The following is a 22509-nucleotide window of genomic DNA, read 5'->3' as shown; positions in this document are numbered from 1 at the left end:
CGAGTGTTTTTCGGCTAGTTTTGTGTAAATTTATAAAAACATACTATATGTTTGTAAAAATTAAAAATATTTTCACGGATCGCTTAAAACATTTCAAATAAGTGTTTGGTAAGTCTTTTTCAGCTTAACGGATGATACAATGCTTGGTTTGTAACTATCTTTCGCGTTTAAATCTATAGCGGGTAGTTAAACGAGCATATTTTCGTTTAACTTGTTTGCTATCGAACTAAGGCCATATTACTAATATTTTAGCTTATATTAAACGTATATCACTTATAGATGGCTCCCCGGGATATCTGGGTCATAACCCGACCCGTTCGGTTAATCGTTCGTTTGTTATGCAAAAAGCGTTTATTTGCTTAATCGATAAATACGTACTGAGGTGTACCTTGTTTTGGCTCAAATGTCACACAAGTGCACAAGTGTGTGCAGTGTGAAATCCTCACATATAATAATAATAATAATAATAATAATAATACAAATAAAGAAATAAAATGTCTAGAAGACTAGTTTTATCAACAACCCAGCCCAACCCAACCAAACATTTTAATAAAAAACTAATTTCTCTCTCTTTCACATACACAACCCAACCTAACCCAATTTTTCACTTTCATTCACAACCCAACCTAACCCAATTATTTTAATACATGTATCTTATTTAGGTTTTAATTTATTCTATAAAATTTATTAAAATTAAAAAAAATTTATTTTTTAAATTGTATTATTTTAAATATAAAAAATATTAAAAAAAAACTACGTTCACTAAACATATTTAATTAAAAAGATAATTCAAGTTACAAAAATGACACTGAATTTAAAATCGCGAGTACATAAGATGGAAACTACATAATTATTCATCAAGGTGAAATTTTTGCCATATATGCTCAATCAAATAGTTTTTTAGAGTATTATGAGACTCTCTATTGTGAAGTTGTGCTCTGTTGGTCATATAACTTGATATGTATGCAATTTGTTCAGTAGAGTATTGAAAAGGTTGTTCATCGTCTTCAGTAGAGCTTCTTTGTTGCTGATTTGTAGGCCTATCATTAAGAAATTCAGATGGATCATAATAGTGAAGGTATGTGTCTCGTTCATCCTCAACTATCATATTATGAATGATTATACATGCAATCATAATTTTTCCCATCATATCCTTGTTCCACACAAGACATGGATGTCGAAGATATGCAAACCGAGCCTGTAGAACTCTAAATGCACGTTCAACATCTTTTCTAGCAGACTCTTGATGTTGAGCGAATAACTTATGTTTTCGAAGTAGTGGGGAAGTTATGGACTTGACAAAGGCAGCCCATGAAGGATATATGCCAACAGTGAGATAATATATCCTATTATATTCTCAACCATTCACGACGTAACTCACATTTGGTGCTCGACCAGACAATACATCACCAAAGATAGGAGATTGTTGGAGGACATTAATGTCATTGCACGAATCTGGTGTTCCAAAGAATGCGTGCCATATCCATAAGTCATATGATGCAACATCTTCTAAAATAATCATTGGTTTACCGCTTCTACCTGCATATTGCCTAGCCCAAGCGGTGGGACAAATTTTCAACTGCCAGTGCATACAATCAATGCTGCCTACCATTCCTAGGAATCCACGTTCTGCCCCAACATGGAGTAGTCTTGCTAAATCATCATCTTTTGGCCTTCTAAGGTACTCTTGAATGAAACATGAAATAACACCTTTTACCAACTTTATAAGGGAGGCTCTTGTTACAGCTTCACTCATTCTCAAATATTCATCATGTGCATCTGTCGATGTCCCATATGCTAACACCTGCATAGCTCCAGTACACTACTGCAATGGTGTAAGCCCTTATCTACCTGTGGCATCACGTCTTTGTTGAAAATAAATATCATTGGTCGTAACAGCAGCCACTATACGTAAGAACAATGGTTTTTGCATTCGAAATCTACGTCGAAAAATTGCTTGATCAAACGTTGGTTTATCAACAAAGTAGTCTTGCATCAAGTGTGCCTCTCCCTGCTCACGTTCCCGATTGCAATACCTCCTTCTTGTACGAGGATGATCTCTTATGATCATATTTGGCATGCTTGTGAGTAACTCATTCATGATGCCTTCAAGTTGACGATTTGATTGATTAACTCGTTCTCGCCATGAATCAAACTCATTCGAGTCTGATGAATCGGAACTCTATGAGCTTTCACTATACGACATTTTTAAAGAGATTGAAATGAAAAGCTGTGGTAATTAGATGAGAAAGTATACAACGTTATGCTATATTTATACAAGAAAAATAATGGATGTTCATACAGATAATGCTACTATTTCTTATCTAAATAAAATAAACGCACCCAATGAAAAGTTGACAAATGAAAGATTAAAGATAAAGTTAGATCGACATGATAGTGCTATATTATCTTATATCTAAATAAAATCCAAACATCCAATGAAATATTGACAAGTGGAACAAGAAGATAAATTTGAATTTTCTTATCTAAATAGAAATCCAACCATTTAATAAAAAGTTGACAAATGAAAAATTATATATATGTTAAAATGAGCAGATAATATCATATTATTTTTAAGTTACACATACATAAAATACATATGTTGAAAATTAAATATCTTACACATACATAAAAACATAAGCTGAAAATTAAATATCTTACAGATACATAAAATACATAACTTGATAATCAAATATGTTACATATAAATAAAATACAAAATTTGATAATTAAACATCTTACACGCTAATTAAAAATAAACTAAAGATAAAACACACAATAGATAATCTTACACATACATGAAACCTAAAACTAGATTTCCTTTCCATAATACTTCAAAGCTAGGAGTTGCATTTTCTTTATGTCACTTTCTTCCTTTTGACGTAGCTTTTCTTGGTCCATGTCGAGTTTTCTTTTGAAAAACTCATTCTCGTGTTCTTTAGTAAGATTCAATGCATGAAGTCTTTCAGCAATTGCATCATAAGCCTTACCTTTTTCCTTTTTTTAGCCATATCTCTACCTGCTGGACGTTGAATTGTTGAAAAATCGGTATTTGGCGTTTCTGGGTTGGAATAGTCCCTTTCTTCAGTAGTCCTCGATCTTTTTGTATTAACACCACTTTCTTCATTCTCCACTTCAAATTCAGGACAATAACGTGTTGTGTCATGATGTGTTGATGGCGCCCACTTCTGGTTTTTACACATAACATCATTATAAACAACAATATCAGTAAACTTACTTTTAACATCTTGCTCATAAATTTTATGAGCTTCACTCTCAATATCTTTCTGGCTCATTCCGCTTTTTGCGCGACGACGTGCTTCCTCGCATGCATGAACCCACTTTTGAACACTTTGGCAAAGTCGTTTATAACGACCTTTCATTTGTTGAATATTCCTCTTACCAAGCTTTTCTCATCTTTCTGCCTGAGCTTTGTCATACAACTTCTTTACCTTTGCCCATATTATTGTAGATTTCTGGTTTTTACCACAAATTTTATCTTCACTAACAATACACCATGATGACATTAAAGCGACATCTTCAGCAACATCCCATAAACCTCGTGCGGTTTCTTCAGTATTTTCTGAGGTTTGAATATTTTCAGTGGTAGAAACTTGACTCGGGTTTGAATAATAAAAAGTGTTTTCATAGTATTGATTATTCGGGCGATCTCCATCTCCAAGACTCATATGATAATTTGAAAACGATGGATCCATTAAGAATTAAAAGAGAATGGAGATAGAAAATAGGAGTGAATGTGAATGCATTCTTGTTATGTCCAATATATATAACACATATAAAAGTAGATAATGCTAGATTTCTAGATGACAATCTTTATCAAAAAAATCTAACAAACCAATAGAGTGTGGACAAATGGTAATAAGATAATATCATAATTTTGTAAAAAAAACTTGAATTTTTACAAGTAACAAAACTAATTTTACATATAATAATATTACAAAAAATACAAGTTTTTAAAAGTGCTCCGCTTTTAACAAAATTTATATCGAAATGCTCATAAAAATAAACTAAATAAGACTGTGTTTTTAAAATTTTAAATTAAATTAAATTAAATAATATAAATTATTAAAGAAAAGCAAATTATATTGAAAAGAAATTGTTTGAAAGAAAATAAGAAAAAATGATATTTAAATAAAATGTGGGTCGTGTTGGGTCGAATTTTTGATAAGGAAGATTGGAATCTTCTCAACCTCCTCAGAAAACGGCTAAGTATGGACTTCGAGCAAGCCTAGACGATCGAGCAATGTTTTACTACTTCGAACAAGGTCTTTAGAACCTTAAATGGTTGATTCTTCTAAGTGTTAAGGCTTTGAGCAAGCTACACTTCAACGAGCAAGAGTATTCTTCTATCGAGCATGGATTACCAATAGAGCAAACAGCTTGATCACACAAGTTTTAACCAAGAGTTACGAGCATAAGATGATCGAGCACATGGGGACAAGCATGGATGCAATAAGAAGATGTCATGTGATCAAAGCAAGGACTTCGAGCACAGTTCAGTTCCACGAGCAAGATTTACATCCGAGCATGCTAAAGAATGCTGAATAAGTCTAAGGACAAGACTGAAGACGTCAAGAAGAATGAGCTTGCTCGATGGACGAGTTCGAGCAAAGCAAGGACTGGTCAAGAGGAATATAGCCTGCTGGAGGAGAATATCTTCACTGAAGATACTCTAAGTAAAGTATGCTCGAGGACATTCATCGAGCATATCTAGCATAGTGAGTCTGCTCGAGCAAGATTGTTACCTTGCTCGAGGACTCAACACTTGTATTTATTTTGTCTTTCATTATGTAATGATTAGGAACTTCTAGAAGGATTGTTAGTGTCTATAAATAGGGTCCTAGGTTTCCGTTTAGGGCACGGATAACGACGCACACAATGCGAGAAAACATTCCAAAAAGAATATTCTATTTGTTTCCTCACACAGCCGTCGCCGCCGTCATACACGAAACCCTAGACATTCCTTTCACTGTTGTATTAAATGATATATTAAATGCAGTGAATATTTGTCTTTGATTGTATTCTTATTGAATATTTATTATCGTTTCATGTCCGCTATATCACACCTTCGTTCCCACTTGTTGGATATCCTGATTCCGCCGGGATATTCAATAGGCCTTTGGGTTACAGAGTCGTTGTGTTCTTGTCAACCTTTTCTAAGGTTTCACCCGACTCATGGTCCTGACAAGTGGTATCAGAGCCTTGGAAGCTCGCTGAAGGCCACGGGACTGAAGGTTCGTAAAAAATCTTGAAGCTTTACTTTGTTTTTCTATTGCAAAAACCCAGATCTACTGAAATGGAAGACCAAGAAGTCTCTACCAACAAAATTCCCAGATTGCTTGGACAAGAAAATTTTATCAAATGGAAGGTGCTCTTCGAAGTAGCTGTAAACTACAACGGCCTAGAGCTTTAGACTTCTATCACGGACGGAAACTATGTTCCCTTAACAGCTCCGAACAACAATGCCACCGTCGAGCTAAAAATGAAGAAACGGGACGATAAGGCTCTGTCTATGCTGAAGTTAGGTCTGTCTTGGGACATACTGACAACTGTCAACCATCACAAAACTGCTAAAGAAATGTATGATGCAATTATTGATATGTTTGAAGGAAATATTGAACTGAGAGATATCAAGAAAGATATACTGAAGCAACAGCTTGATAGGTTCAAGTTTAAGGATGGAGAAAGACTAAAATCAGTACTGCAAAGGTTCATGGTGATTGTTAATGATATAAGAACAACTGACCTGCAGATATCTGATTTCGAGCTCAATAAGAAACTTCTATCATCCTTATCTAGTGAGTGGTACACAGCCAGCAAATTCATCAAGGAAAATGTGAGTTTCCCCAACTTTAAGTTGGATGATGTAATTGCATTTCTCAAGGCTGCAGAACATGAGATGATCGAAAACCACATGATTAGGGAAGATAAGCCCAGTTTCCAAGTGAACAATGCTCTAGTAGCTCATACGGAAATCTTTCAATCAAGAATCAGCAGCCTATCATTGAGAAGCCATCTGAGACAAATTCAACATGTAGTGGTCAGCCAAGATTCAATGTTTAGTTAATAAAGATGATGTGGCCTCAACAGCAAGTGGTCCGTCAACATTTGTGCAGAACAACACAAATCAAGGAACAGACTACCAAGATTTGTTCTCCATGTTTACTGAGTCATATCATGCCTTTGTGGCCAAGAATCTGATAAACACAAGCATTGTGCAGGAAGATCTTGAACAAATAGATGTTGATGACTTGGAGGATATGGACATAAAATGGCAGGCAGTCATGTTGGCTGTAAGAAGCAAGAGATTGTACAACAGAACTGGAAGATCGAGCTTCAATGGACCAAACGAGAGAATAGGTTTTGACAACTCAAAAGCAATCTGCTACAACTATCAATAACCAGGACACTTTGCAAGAGAGTGCAACATGCCCAAGCAAGCTGGTAACCAAGTGAATCAGAATCAATTTTATCAAAATCAGAATCAGAACTTCCAGCATCAAAGAAATCAGATCACCAACCAAAACCCCTATCAAAATCAAAACAGACCCCAGCAACAAACCTTTCAACCCCAAAGAAACAACCAACTGCAGATTCACACTAATCAAAACAGAGCTAATCAGAACAATGTGAATCAGGTTAGGGATCAAGGAAACGTTGCAGTGACAAGGGTGCCTCAGGATGGGGAGTTTGATTGAAGTAACCACGCAGATGAGATTGAAAAGGCGAATGTTGCCTTTATGGCCAAAGTGCAGGATAAGCCAGAATCTTCAAATGCGTAGGTACATTCTGATATTTCAATTTCTGATCTTCTTATTACAATTGATGAACTCAATCAGGAAGTTGGAAAATGGAAAACTGAATGTGGAAGAAAGAAAGCATTCTTAAATGTGTACGAAGCCAGTGAAGCAACTTATGAGAATCAAATAAAGGGGCTTGGAGAAGATTGTATGCAAGCATACAGAACCCAATCAAGAATGACAATTGAAATTGAGGGTTTGAAAAAATTGCTGAAGAGAAGTTGAAAAATGCAGATTTGTTGATTCAAATGGAATTCTTGAAGAACCTAGTGTCTACAGGAAATATAGTGGGATTTTTGGATAAAATGACAGAGGAAGAGAAGTACAAAAAGGTGCCACCACCTTTCCGTGACAGCTATCCACTGAAAGTAGACAAGGAAAGCAGGAATGAATATCTGAAACAATTCAAGAATGTGTTTGATGACAAAGCTGATTTGTAAAACTGTATGATGATGTGATTGTGGATGAGAATGGAGAATTTGCAGTGAAATAGAATGAGGAACCAGAGATGAAGAAGAATGCAAAGAAGGAAAGTGAGAAGAAGAAATGGAGTGAATACTCTAGTGAGGAAAGTAACTGCAGTTGTGGCAGCACAAAATCATCTAAGGGCAAGAAGAAAAAGGGATCAAGCAAGAAGAAAAATGAAAAGATTCCTCTTCTGCCAAAGATGACTCCCAAGTTGAAAAAGCATTATGAAAAGATAAGAAAATAACATGTGGTGTTTGACATCTGTGCAAGACCATAGCCAGAAATTAAAAGAAGAAATGAAGTGGAAATGAAATCTTCTTATGACCAGTCACACCCTCTAATCTATCCAGTCTTCTCAAATCATGAATTATTTGACATTGGAGATGTGGAGTATGTTCCAATGAGAAGATTTGTTGCAGAAGAAGGAGGAAGCTGTTCAAGAACCCCATCCAAGTTGAAGCCAATAATGTTTGTTAAAGAAAAATATCATCTAGAGCCTGATCTAAACAAACCAATCAAAATGGACTTCAGCAACTCTCTATGTCCAAAAACATCCCTAGGCTTTGATTTCCCCAAACCAAGTGACAGAATTAAAGACAAGCAATTGCTTGAAGACACGTGGAGCCATGCCAAGGTCTGTTGCAAGAAGTGTGATGCCTATGGTCATCACACTGACTCTTGCTGGTTTGAAGAAGAAGAATTTGTAGTTCCTGATGTAGTTTGTGGATTTGACATGAAAGGATACAAGGAGATGTATCAAAGATACCTGAATGAAGAAAAGAAAAGTTCAAGTGATGAAGAGAATAGATCAGTCTTGGAAAAGAGACTGAAACAAGTGTTGAAAATCAAGGATGATGAAAAGGTATCAAGTAACCCTGCACAGGACAATAGGTCAACTGATAAAGGAAAGGTAAAGATTAGACCTGGTGTTCTGAATGGGGATGAAAAATTCTTGATGAAGCAGGGCTATGAACCAAGAGGGTTTCAATGGAAGACTAAGAAGGAGTTGACAAAAAAGAAAGACTATGTGGTTGAGCAAACTGAAAACATAACCATGCAACAGGTTGTGAAAGTTGGGTCAGAATCAGACTCAGAAGAAGAATGTGAAGTTGTCTATGAAGACCCACTTCCACTTCCACTTCCACTTCCAACTCTTGATGAATCTTCACCTGAAACTGAATTACAAACTGATGCAATTTGTAACTCAGAATCCAACTGATTCCTTTTTGTGTATATGTGCAGGAACAGTCCTTGAACAGTAATGACTTATGGTACATGGACAGTGGATGTTCCAAGCACATGACCTGTGAAAAGAGTGCTCTTATCAATTATGAAAGAAAATATGAAGGGCCAGTTGCTTTTGGGAGTGATGAAAATGGAGGGAATATTGTTGGAAGAGGAACACTCACCAATGGCAAGGTATCCTTTGAGAATGTGCTGCATGTTGAAGGACTACAATACAATCTACTCCGCATTTCTCAAGTTTGTGACAAAGGGTACAAGGTGGCCTTCAATGATGAACACTACCTAATTCTGAAGCCTGAGTTTGTGAGTCCAACTAAGATGATCATGATGATGGCTCCAAGAAATGGCAACCTCTATGAACTGAGAATGAATACTGCTACATCTAGAGGTTGTAGGTTCCTGGACGGATCGTACACGGGATATCGCTATCTACGCAGGTGCGGAATCCCTGCGTGGGTAGATACGAGCGTAGAATACGTAAAACACGAACACACGATACAAACGAAACCACGTTATATTATAACTCGAACCACGTCTCTTACAGACACTTGACACGTGAAATGATCACAGCTATCACGAACTCTGAAACAAACTATCAAAAACCCGAACTCTAAACAGTAACCCGTAGGTTACTTAAATACACGACAACTTCGCCTCAGGCGAAGTTGTCAATAACTTCGCTCGTTGAACAAGTTCGCCTAGGCGAACTTGTCAACAACTTCGCTTGGTTAACAAGTTCGCCTAAGCGAACTTGTCAACAACTTCGCTGTTACACAAACAATTACATAAACAATATTACAGACTCGATTACAGACTTTATACATATGAACTACTGACATCTATGCACCAACAGACTCCCCCTTGGCAGTAGCTTCATATCTTGATCTTCAGCTCTTGTCTTGTAATCCTGTATCTTCATGCGTGCACTCCTTCTCTAACACACACCGTGACTACTCGCTGATATTTCCTTGCTTCATCCTTCCAAGCAGGAATATAGAATATCTTCTTTTCGTTCAACGCTTGCAAATCAGCTTTCGATAAGTTAACAAGATGCATCGGGTCATACACCCTCAGCACTTCTTGTTCATCTTCGTCTTCCATCACGGCTTCAGCAGTCTGGCAATCAACGTACCACCATTTTAGATTCTTCAACACATCTTGAGGCATATTCTTCATTGGAACCTCCTTGATGCATCGGATCGGCTTGTACTTCATCACCATCCATGGCTTGCCATCTGCTCTCAATCCCCTCTCTGTATCCTCCACGAGCTTTCCCTTCTGTGGCTTTAATAGTTCAAACTTCTTTTCTTTTACGCCTTCTTTCCACACAATCTTCTCAATCATTCTTGCCATATTGTTGTCACTTCTGTTTATCAGGCCCAACCTGCCCAAATCTTTCACCTCGCATTCCGGCAACGTGTTGAAAGATCTCAACATTCTCTTGAAGTATTGAATGCCATCATAACGTTTTACCACAAATAACTTGATCTGTTCATCATAAATCCAACAGATGATTCCCTTCTTCGCCTCAGCATAGCCTTTAATGTTATAGCTCTTCTTGAACATGGCTGGAACTGCAGGCTTCTTGGTCTTGATAAACCAATGAGCACAGCCTTCCTTCCACCTAGGCTGCTCCTCCCACTCAGTAGTTTCATCCATCTCAGCCCTCACATCGGCTTTCTCAACCTCAGGGATCTCGTGTTCAACGTTTTCTTCAAGAATCTCCCCTTCTTCTATCACATTCTCTACCACAATTTCTGCACCGATCTTTTCAATCTCACTGATTGGCAGAACATCTTCATCAAATAACACATCGTCGCTGAACATGTCATCATCAAGTTCCTTCCGCGCATCTATCACGTCATCCTCCACCATCACTACATCATCACCACCAGCCGCTTCGGTAGACTCCCCCTCAGCTGTGGAAGCCCCAAGAGCTTGAGAGGTTCTTGGCAGCTCACCACCTGCACCTTCCGGTGCATTGGGATCATCGTCTCGGTCTTCTCGACGCTTGGTCCTCAACTCATCACCTCTACAGCTCATCTCCCCCTGAGATGCCAAGAACGCTTTCAAGGCATCTATGATTTTCCCGTGCTCAGCCAGGAGGGATGCCTGCAGTTGATTTGCTTCCACTAGGCTTTGAATAGTCTTTGACTGCTCAGCTACAATCCGCTCTAGTGAAGCTATCCGTTCCGAGTCAGAAGAGGGCGTGTCCGCAGGTGGTACCGTACCCGATACTCCTGCAGTAGTGGTGACCGTAGACTCAACAAATCGTGCTACTACCACCGATGGAGTAAGCGTTGGAGGTGGTAGAGACACAATTGCTGGAGCCGACGTCTGGACGGCCGTGACCGATGGAGTGTCAGCCGACGATGTAGCCACTACGGGAACAACCGTAGCGCTTGTACTCGATACCTGCACAGAGGTAGGAACAAGGGACATACCAGACAAGGCAGGTGGAGCAAAACGTGCAAACCTTGAAGTCTCTCCTGCTCCTACACCCATACCTGTCGTTTCCCTTCGTGAGCACTTTCTCACCAGCTGCACAGCTTCTTCTTCATCATCTTCCTCATCGTCGTCGTCAACAATTCTCTTCTGCTTACCCACCGTTCTCTCATGCCTCACCATCATCCGTCTGGCCTCTTCCATCACATCATCAAAATCAGCTTGTGGACCCGAGACTTGAATATTCTCATGTGGATCAAACCGGTCCATATCAAACAACCCTTGCCCGCCGAACATGGCGTCAAGATCAATCTCAGAAGCTGGCACAGCAGCAGATACAGCAGTAGATACAGCAGGCGCAGCTGATACAGCCTAGGGTGCTGCCACCTGTTGTGGTCTTGGGTCTCTGAACTCGTCCCCTGCCGCAGGCACATACTCCGGGTTTATAAGATACCCAAAGAGCGGAGTATGCCTGGGACGCAGCTCAGGCTTGCTTCGTGCGCTAGACGTGCGACACTGTGCAAAGATACGTTTTGTCACACTTTCAACGTATCGTATAGGGCGTCGTTGAGGCAGCGTCGGAGCCACATGATTGAAAATCATCTGTAGAAATCGAGGATACATCGTAAACCGCTCACGCGCCACAGCCCTTCGTTGCCTGTCGATCTCGTAAAAGATCATCTGGCTGAACGAATATCTTTTATTATAAGTCAATGCAGTCATAGCAGACTGCATTGTCGCACCCATTCCATCAGTGCCTGCCTTCCGTCCTGACATACATACGATCATGACGTGCATAAGGAAGCGCCACTGATCTAAGAGGAACCCCTTCCTCCGTTGAGTGTCTCCTAAGAGACCCGAATATCCCATCCTGAGGAACGCCCCATCACGGAATGGCGCAACAAACTCCGTTGGGTCATCCCTCGTTTCTTCACCAAACTGCAACGCCACCCGTATATGTTCAGAAGAAAACTGAACGACTTGACCGTTAACGGTGGCTCGCATAACCGGGGGCTCAACCCGGCAATCATACTCTACCGTCTGCCAAAAGTCTTCAATGTTCGGTAGCGAAATGGGCAGGGTAGTTGTTATTGCATGATAAATCCTTGAGCGCAGGAGAAAAGTAATTATCTCCATATAATCCTCCACGCCCTTTGCATCTGGGTCAAGTGTTATGAACTGGTTATGGGCTGGAAAGAATTGTCTTTGATCATCACCTGCACCTCCTGCACCTCCAACAGCAGCCATATCTGCATTAAACGAACCAAGTTAGATAAACGTTTTAGTTGTACACTAGTTCGCTTGATTACCAGCAGCGAAGTTGTGATCAAACCTGTATAGGCGAAGTTAAAGGTGAGGCGAAGTTGGGAACAACTTCGCTTCATCTTTAAGTTCGTCTAATTAATCTTAATTATAATGATCAGGGCGAAGTTAGTGATAACTTCGCCTCTTCACAACATCGCCTCAGGCGAAGATAAAGGTTAGGCGATTCGCCTCAGGCGAAGTTGTGGATAACTTCGCCTCAGGCGAAATTAATCGTCAGGCGAAGTTGATGATAACTTCGCCGAAACCCTAACTTCGCCTGAACTGAATCGGCGACTGTTCAGATTCTAACAGTGGAATCCGATGATTCGGCTAAGTTTGACGATGAAGAACTCAATAACACTTGGTATTAAGGTTATTTGGACGAAAAGTTTGTCCATGAGCACGTAATACAAGCTTGTAAATCTCGGTTTTGAAAGGTCACCGGACCGAGGTCACGAAACCGTTCAAAACGACCTATGAAAAGCACCACTGTCGATGGATATACGGTTAATCAATAACACACCTCGAATCTATGAACGAAACTGAGAAAAAGGGTCGAAATCGAAATCGAAACAAGTTCGCCAGAATATGTATATCTTCGCCGGAAAATTCGGGTTAAGTTCGCTTGATTTTCTGTGAACAGTGTGACCTTTGAACATCCTTATATAGAGGCGGAGTTATACAGGCGAAGTTACGGATAACTTCGCCTAGGCGAAGTTATTCACAACTTCGCCTATTCAACAACATCGCCGAAAATTTCAAATTTAACCCTTTAGATTTTAACAGTTGTCCTTTAAGAAATAAACGACATGATCAATTCTAAGTAACCAGATAAACAATCATAAAACTATCTAAGTACAAAAACTTAAAAATTTAAAGTATAAGGGATCAAATTTCAGTCTCGATAGGGACTGCTACGTTTTAGAAAAGATCCGAACAGGAATCATACTAGCTACGTGACTGTCACATAGATCCGTGTTTAGCTGTATTATGACATATAGAAACAGGTTGTAAGCAGGTATAACTTAAAGTGGTTTTCATCGTTTCTGTGATACGAGTTAGGTTCAATTAATCCTTAAAATTTAAGTGGGCAACAATTCAGAAATAGTGATGCCTCCTATCTATCCTCAAAGCGTATTTGGCTTTCCCCAAGTCACCCCGAATTGACTTCGACCCATAGTGTCTGATTAAATTGTAAGTATTCTATGTCTGCTTCCCGTACTCATTCTTACTCCATGATTGAGAAGTGCCGAATTTTATGATCACTAATATGTTACAATAACTCCATTTTTTTTTTTTTTTAACAACATAGACTTCAAAGTAGAAATTAACTGCAAGTCCCGAATCTGGATCACTGCAGTGTCTTGAAACGCTTTCTTCACGGGAATCAGAACACACATGGGCTCGTGTATGACTGGGTAATCGCTTTTCTGCCTATCATTCGAAAAGATATATATGAAGACACGCAAAACTCTTAAGGAGTTTCCACGTAAAATCAAGTAAAATTAGTTTGTATCACATCTACTTTTACGCACCATAAAAAGTTACCATGACATACAATGATTGTCCTAAAGCCTTTTAAGCCTAATAACTTCACTAGTTAAGCACACACAATCAGTATATATATCATTTTCCAAGGTTAGATCAATTTTCCGTTTAACATAGCTAACGAACTTCTTACGAAGTAGTAGACTTGAAAAGTAATTTCATTTCCCTTAGAAAAATTTTGACTTCAGTCACCCCGATCACGTCAAAGTTTTCAGGTAAACGGCAATCCCGAAGATCCAATGGATCAACTGGACCGACCACATACAAGTATGTGTCCTTCTCACTAAGTATGACCGACTAATTTTCAGCGACAGAAAGAAAACACATCATAACCGCCCCGGTCACTTTCAGTCGTCTGGTTAATGGCGACCCTCATTCTCTACAAGTAGAAACGAGGACCAAAACATATCCGAGGATATGTCCATCAAACTGAGGTAACCGACTAATTTTAAGCAATAGTGACGTTTTTTTTTTTTTTTTTTTTTTTTAATAAACACAAAAACATGGTTACTCGGGATTGATCATCCCGTTCAGCTCAATTAGGTTTTGAAATCTGGATTTATCAAACGCTTTTGTAAATAAATCAGCGAAATTTTCTAGCGTATCGACCTTTTCGACCTTAATCAGTTTCTTCTCAGCACAATCCCGTATGAAATGATGACGAATGTCAATATGTTTAGTTTTACTATGTTTCACGGGATTGTTAATTACTGAGATGGCAGCAGTGTTATCAATTAAAATAGGAGTGAGTAAGAATTTCAGACCATAGTCGCGCAATTGTTGCTGAATCCACAAAACCTGAGAGCAGCAATTGGATGCTGCCATATATTCAGCTTCGCACGTTGAGATTGCGACTGATGTCTGTTTCTTGCACTGCCAGGAAACTAATCTTCCACCGAGAAACTGACACTTGCTCCTTGAACAGGTTTTAAATCTTGTAACAAATCCTTGTTACCAGTCATGTGCCAGGAACAGCCGCTGTCCACAACCCAAAGATTATTGGACGCCCTGTTCAACTGTTCCTGCACAAACAAAAGAGATTATTAAAATTTGGGGACCCAAGACCTCTTGGTCTTGGGTCGATTAACCTTCCTAACAGAACTCACACACCTTGACTGACCATAGTTAGCATTAGGAAAATTTTCACGAGTCCTAACAGGATACCTCCTTGGAGACTGATAGTGAGGCTAACCAAAACGACGAACATTAAGAGAATCAAAAGAATTATAGCATTTGGTTTGGTTATTAGTAGTGTAAAAACGAGATGTGTTTCTTTGAAAACCGGTATTACATCTCAAATTTGAATGGTTTTCATTTTTAACATTTAAACAATTACTAAAAACCTTAGTCTCAGTTTTCGAGGGCCTCACCTCTCTGAAACGCTGCTTCAGAGGGCAATCAGCAACAAGGTGCCCTGTTTGATTACATCTAAAACAACATCTATATTCAGCTTTCTTTTCAGCAGATGTTTTAGATGTGGAGGCAGTATTATCACCCGTACGTCTCACATAAGGTGGGACATATGGGTTGAGTGGAGTACTCTTTTGAGTTGATTTAACCTTTTCTCCACTAGTGGGTAATACTTCCTTCTCTTTTGTCTTACCCGACTCGGATTACTTATCCGAATCAGATGAGACTGGACTTGAAATTTTAATTTTTGAGACAGGCGAACTTGTTTCGCCTTTACTAACGTCCGGTACTTTACCCGTTTCCTTAGCAGTACCTGTCTGATCAGCTACAAAATTAACAGATTCATGAACACTAGGATTGAAAGTATAATTATGGTTATATGGTGGTGGAACCTCATGGTAACCAATTCCTCCCCTCTTAGGTGAGGAACCTTGATCACTGACGAGGTGATCAAGAATAGCAGAGGAATTCCGGAATTGCTCCAGTTTCCTATTTAGTTCCACCACTTTTACCTGGTGATCAGCAATCTGCTTTTCTTTCTCAGCAATTAACTTGGTTTTCTCTTCTAAAACCTCGTAGCTTAGATCGATCACATCAATTTTTTCAGCTAATTTTGTTTTTAAACTTTTAACGTCTTTTTCACAATCTTTAATTTTTATTCTATAATTATTTTCTCTTGTCTTTGTAAAATGATGATCTTCTTTCAAGGTTTTAAATTCGGCATCCAATTTAACATACTGATCAGTAATTGTAGCAAGCTGTTCAGACAAGTTCTCACATTTAGTACAGATAGGTTTAGTACATACCTCGGTGTTCTGATCATCAGCCATGAAGGCTTTTTCATTTTCAGCAGCTTTCACACATTCTTCAGCTGCAACCTTCGCCATGTGAGCTTGCTCAAAGAGTTCTCCAGAGAACATATTCCAGTTGTATTCACCAGCATCAGACATCATGGCTCTATTCCCATTGTTATTTCCACTTTGCTGTGTAGTCCTCCCCTGACTACGTTCTACCCGTGCATTAGTGCACTCTTTTGCAAAGTGTCCATTCTGTTGGCAATTGTAACACCTCACCCTTGACTTGTCAAATCCTGGCTTTCCACCTACGAACTTTCTGCCAGTCTTCTTCATGAAACGCTTCACTCTTCTGACTATCATTGCCATCTGCCACTGCAGATCCATCTCCTCCAGATCATCAGGATCGATCTGGTCATAGTCTTCTTCCAAAACAGCAGGGTCCACAATCTTCCCTTGTATGTAGTTCTCGTAAGAAGCAATAAAAGATGCATAGACTGCGAACTGCTCTTCAGCAGATTTGACACTCATTGGCATCTTAGTGTAGTTATTGCTTGAAGCACTGGGAGAGAAACTACTTGTGGATGCTTGAGGTTTCGATGCACTTGATCCTCCAGCAACAAAGCAAACATCACCGTTCATGTTTACTGACACATTTCCTTCATTAGAAGAGTTAGAACCAGACTCTCCTTTGGAGTAGTAAGCAGCAGATTCAGACTTCGAACTTGAGCCTAAGTTAACTTTGGCACCATACATACCAGGGTCTTGAATCTGATCTGTTGGTGTCTCTTTACGAACCATATTAAGCTCAAAGGTTCTGAGCTTGTTTACTGCTGTCTCCAAATCATAATTAGGAAAGTCTCTGTCTTCCCTCATTAGAACAGTGTACATTTCCCACTTCGGTGGGAGAGCATCGAGAAGCTTCTCAACTATTTCCTCTTCTCTGTAAGCAATCGAATAGTTGTTCAGCTCTGTCATTAGATGATAATATCGGGTGATAATATCATCGAGTGATTCGTTCTTCAAATGCTTGAATACAGAGAACTGGGTCTTTAACAGCTTAATCTTCGAGGCACGAATACCCACGTTCCCTTCGAATCTATTCTCAAGAGCATCCCAAAGCTCTCGTGCAGAAGTGTACTTCCGGAATGTATGGAGAATCTCTTAAGGAAGAGCCATAGTAATTGCAGCATGGGCCTTGCTCTCGGCCTCATACATTTTCTTCTCTTCTTCCTCCATCTTGCTGTACTTCTTAACCACATCACGACCTTCGTACTCCATTGTCGGTGGGATATATCCATCCTGGATGCACACCCACATCTTTGCATCCTGGTATTTAATATACTGAATGAATCTATCTTTCCACGCTACGAAGTCTGTTCCTTTCATCAACCTTGGGGCCTTAGTAGCCGACCCCGCTTCGACTTCCATTTTGACTAACTCTGAGATGTTAATCGGCGACATCTTCTCGAAAACACGAAAAACCCGAAAAATCAAAAAATTCTTCCAAACAGTACTATAGGCGAAGTTAAGGATAACTTCGCTTAAGTGTTAACTTCGCTGGAAAAACCTTAAATTCGCGTGACTTGGCGAAGTTGAGAATAACTTCGCTTAAGGTAAGCGAACTTATGAGGTAGGCGAAGTTGAGAATAACTTCGCTTAGGCGAACTTATGAGGTAGGCGAAGTTGTGGATAACTTCGCTTAACCTTATATCTTCGCCGAAACCCTACTTCCAGTGACGGCAACTTCGCCTGAAGAACAACAACTTCGCCCGAAGAACACTGAAAATATTCAGATCTGTTTTCGACGATTTAGCAGTTTCCGGTCGGTGTAACGGCTTGAATATGACTGTATAAGGTGAGTATAACACAATCCCAACAAAAACGTGTCCCGCGAATAGGTCAAACGAGACGTTTTCTACACCCGCGTGAAATTCCGAACCTCACAATCGAGCCAATGGCTCTGATACCAATTGTAGGTTCCTGGACGGATCGTACACGGGATATCGCTATCTACGCAGGTGCGGAATCCCTGCGTGGGTAGATACGAGCGTAGAATACGTAAAACACGAACATACGATACAAACGAAACCACGTTATATTATAACTCGAACCACGTCTCTTACAGACACTTGACACGTGAAATGATCACAGCTATCACGAACTCTAAAACAAACTATCAAAAACCCGAACTCTAAACAGTAACCCGTAGGTTACTTAAATACACGACAACTTCACCTCAGGCGAAGTTGTCAATAACTTCGCTCGTTGAACAAGTTCGCCTAGGCGAACTTGTCAACAACTTCGCTTGGTTAACAAGTTCGCCTAAGCGAACTTGTCAACAACTTCGCTGTTACACAAACAATTACATAAACAATATTACAGACTCGATTACAGACTTTATACATATGAACTACTGACATCTATGCACCAACAGAGGTGGTTCATGCTTTGTTTCCAAAGCCAAAACCACTGAAAATGAGACCAAACTGTGGCATAGGAAGATGTGTCATGTTAACTTGAAGAACATGAACAAGCTAGTGAAAGGTGAACATGTTGTTGGCCTTCCCACAAGAGAATTCAAGCTTGAAGAAAAATGCACATCTTGCCTCAAAGGGAAAGAACATAAATCCTCACATAAGAGCAAAATGATAAACACCATTGATGAGGTCTTGGAACTACTACACATGGATCTGTTTGGTCCAGTAAGTGTTCCAAGTATTGGAAAGAAGAGATACTGCCTAGTGATCACAGATGATTACTCAAGATTTACTTGGGTATACTTTATGGGCAGCAAAGATGAAACCCCAGAATTGATCAAAACCTATGTGCTGAAAATGGAAAATCAGCTTGAGAGGAAGGTGAAAGTCATTAGAAGTGACAATGGGACAGAATTCAAGAATGGAACAATGGAAGAATTCTGCACTTCTAAGGGAATATTTCAACAATATAGTGCACCTAGAACTCTTGAGCAAAATGGTGTTGCAGAAAGAAGAAACAGAACATTAATTGAAGCTGCATGGACCATGATTGCTGATGCAAATCTGCCAGTCACTTTCTGGGCAGAAGCAATCAACATTGCATATTATGTGCAGAACAGGGTTCTACTAAACAAGGCACAAAATAAGACTCCATATGAGGTTATCTTTAAAAGAAAGTCCTATGTGAAGTTTTTAAAGCCTTTTGGATGCAGATGCTCACTGTTGAATGCAAAGGATTATCTGAACAAATTCCAGTCAAAATCCCTGGAATGCTTCTTTATGGGATACTCATCTCATTCAAAGGCTTACAGAGTCTATGTGAAGGAGCAAATGGTTGTCATTGAGTCATCAGACATAATTTACAATGAAAACCATTGTAACAATGTTGAAGGTCCTAAATGGCTATTTGACTTGGAGAAGATAATCAAGTCTTTCAAAATTTATAATGAAGATATGGATGACTGCATATACAGAACCAGCTTTGAAGATAAAGGAATACAAACATAAGTTGATCTGGACAAGCTATGGTCATCTGTTGCTCCTGAACCAAATGGATTTAACTTTGAGAAAGCAACCAAGGAGCAGCTGAAGTTGAAATGAATGGACAAGAAGCTGCAGTTGAAGTTTCTAATGTAGGTCCAAGTGATGTAGAGAGTGAACCCATTCAAAGTCAAGAACCTGCTCAGCCTGAAGGGATAAATCAATTTGAAGACATGTTTCAGTCTTTGTTTGACTCTCTACAAATTGGGTCTAATGAGGGATCATCATTTGAAATTAATCAACTTCAAGAAGCTGGTGAAAGTCAAGAAAGAATTAAAAGTGAAACTGCTGAGTTAAATATGACCAATCTTGAGACAGAAGTGTCTGGACAACAATTTGTGCAGACTACCTCTGTTGAAAGAAATCACCCTGCAAAGAACATCATAGGAGACTTGCATGAAAGAGTGACTAGAAGCTCTTCTGAAAAAGCAAACATCTGCCTGTATGCCTGCTTTCTATCCCAAGTTGAACCAAAGAACATCAATCATGCTTTAAAGGACAACAGCTAGGTAGAAGCTATGTAGGAAGAGTTAGCCCAATTTAGAAACTTACATGTATGGGACTTAGTTGACAAGCCCAGAGGCAAGTATGCTATTGGAACAAAATGGGTGTTTAGGAACAAGAAAGATGAAAGGGGCATAGTGATCAAGAACAAAGCAAGATTGGTGGCTCTAGGATGCTTACAAGAAGAAGGAGTGGACTTTGAAGAAGTTTTTACTCCAGTTGCAAGACTAGAGGCTATCAGATCTTTCTGGCATATGCAGCATCACTGAATATTAAAGTCTATCAACTTGATGTGAAGTCTGCATTTTTAAATGGAAAGATTGATGAAGAAGTTTATATCACTCAACCTCCAGGATTTGAAGATCCAGTGCATCCCAACAAGGTTTACAAGCTCAGCAAAGCATTGTATGGACTGCATCAAGCACCAAGGGCCTGGTATGATGAGTTGTCAAACCATCTGTTGGACAATGGATTCTGCAGAGGAGCTATTGACAAGACCTTGTTCTATAAAAGATGGAATAAGGATCTGCTGCTGTTGCAAGTGTATGTGGATGACATTATCTTTGGCTCCACAAATGAACCAATGTGCAAGGAGTTTGATCAGGTGATGAAATCCAAGTACAAGATGAGCTCAATGGGGGAAATGAAATTCTTCCTTGGACTTTAGGTGCAACAGAAAGCTGATGGAATTTTCATTAATCAATCTAAGTATGTACAAGAGATTCTTAACAAGTTCAAGTGCCAAGACTTCAAGACAGTGTCTACACCAATGGACACACATGAGAAAATGGTACCTGATGAGAAGAGGGAGCCGGTGGACCAGCATCAATATACGGTCAAGATAGGATCATTGATGTGTCTTACAACATCTAGGCTAGATATTATGTTTGCTGTGTGTGTCTGTGCTAGATTCCAAGCTAACCCCAAGGTCTCACATATGCTAGCAGTTAAGAGGATCTTCAGATATCTAAAAGGAAAACCAGATTTGGGGATTTGGTATCTAAAAAACCCTTCCTTTGACTTAATGGCCTACACAGATAGTGACTATGATGGTTGCAACATGAGTAGAAAATCAACCTCAGGAGGATGCCAGTTTCTAGGGAACAGGCTAGTGTCTTGGCAATGCAAGAAGCAAACTGCAGTTTCAATCTCTAGAGCTGAAGCTGAGTACATTGCTGCTTCTGCCTGCTGTGCACAGGTTCTATAGATTCAGAATCAACTGCTGGATTATGGTCTGAATTTCTTACTTACCCCTATTTTAATTGATAATAGTGCTGCTATGTTCATTGTTAAGAATCCAGTCCAACATTCTAAGATTAAGCACATTGAAATTAGACATCATTTCATTAGGGAATGTCAGGAAAAAGGTTTAATAGAAATAAAAAGGGTAGATACATCTGATAATTTGGCTGATTTATTCACCAAACCTTTAGATAAAACCAGGTTTCATTTTCTGTTAAAATGCCTAGGAATGATAAATGCTGATGAGGTTTGATTAATGATGTGTGCTTGAGTGAGATGCTTACTGATTATCCTTGTTACTCACTTTGAATGTTTGCATGATGATTTGCTATGCTTAACTGATCATTCAAAATTGCATCAATCATGTATGTGACTGATTTTTTTGTTAAATATTTGTTATCATTGTTAATTACAGCTTTCAGTACTTTGATCTGTGCCTGAAGGATGTATTTTTGAGGATTTAAGTACTTCGAGCATGACTCTGTGCTTGATACTATGCTTGATGCTCCTTGAGCACAAGCAGTGGTACCTGTAAGACTTTTCTAAGTCTTTCGAGCACATATGTCATAGCTCAGTTGCTAGAGCATAGATTCTTGTCTTGAAAACTTTCCAAGTATTTCGAGCATGACTCTGTGTTTCATGATGTGTTTGATGTTCTTCGAGCACAAACAAACCATACTTGAGATTTCTCAAGTAATTCGAGCACATATATTGTGTTACTACTGGTAGAGCATGGATATGTGTTCTGGAAAACCTTCTAAGTATTCCAAACACAAGTCTACTGCTCAAGCACACACTTAAGTCTTTCGAGCACAAACACTGAAATGATAGATTTTGAGGTTGCTCGATAGACTTTCGAGTATGCTCGATGAATTTCTGAGTATGCTCGACAGACGTGTGTGTTTATCTGAATGTTCTATGCTGTTTGAATGCATCACTACTAGAAAATGGGGCTAATGCAACTATTTATATGCAACTCTTTGTTGCGTTTGGCTCTAATACAACTTTGCTTACCATAAAGGTTGCATTAAAATATCTAATTCCATTTTTTTTTATAAAAAGTTGCAAAATTGTATTGAAGTTGCAACCTATTTGTTTAAAAGTTGCTAATTTTACTAAAGTTGCAACCTTTTTCTTGAAAGGTTATAAATTTTATTATAATTTACAGATTTTGTTATAAAGGTTGCATTGCCAAGTTAAACACACC

The 22509-nt window shown here is 39.1% G+C and overlaps 1 protein-coding gene across 1 annotated transcript; it reads right to left on the bottom strand.

Annotated features, from left to right (window-relative positions):
* Nucleotides 1–1357: 1357 nt before the first annotated feature.
* LOC143566756 (uncharacterized) lies at nt 1358–1810 on the bottom strand. The gene has a single exon (XM_077053365.1). It carries the CDS (start codon nt 1808–1810, stop codon nt 1358–1360), a length of 453 nt encoding a protein of 150 aa, XP_076909480.1.
* Between the last annotated feature and the right edge of the window lie 20699 nt (nt 1811–22509).

The sequence above is a fragment of the Bidens hawaiensis genome, unplaced genomic scaffold (genome assembly GCF_021521415.1).
Source record: "Bidens hawaiensis isolate Kalapana, Puna unplaced genomic scaffold, B.hawaiensis_p1.1 tig00023045_1, whole genome shotgun sequence".
Lineage (NCBI taxonomy): Eukaryota > Viridiplantae > Streptophyta > Magnoliopsida > Asterales > Asteraceae > Bidens > Bidens hawaiensis.
This window is presented reverse-complemented; position numbering and strand designations above follow the sequence as displayed.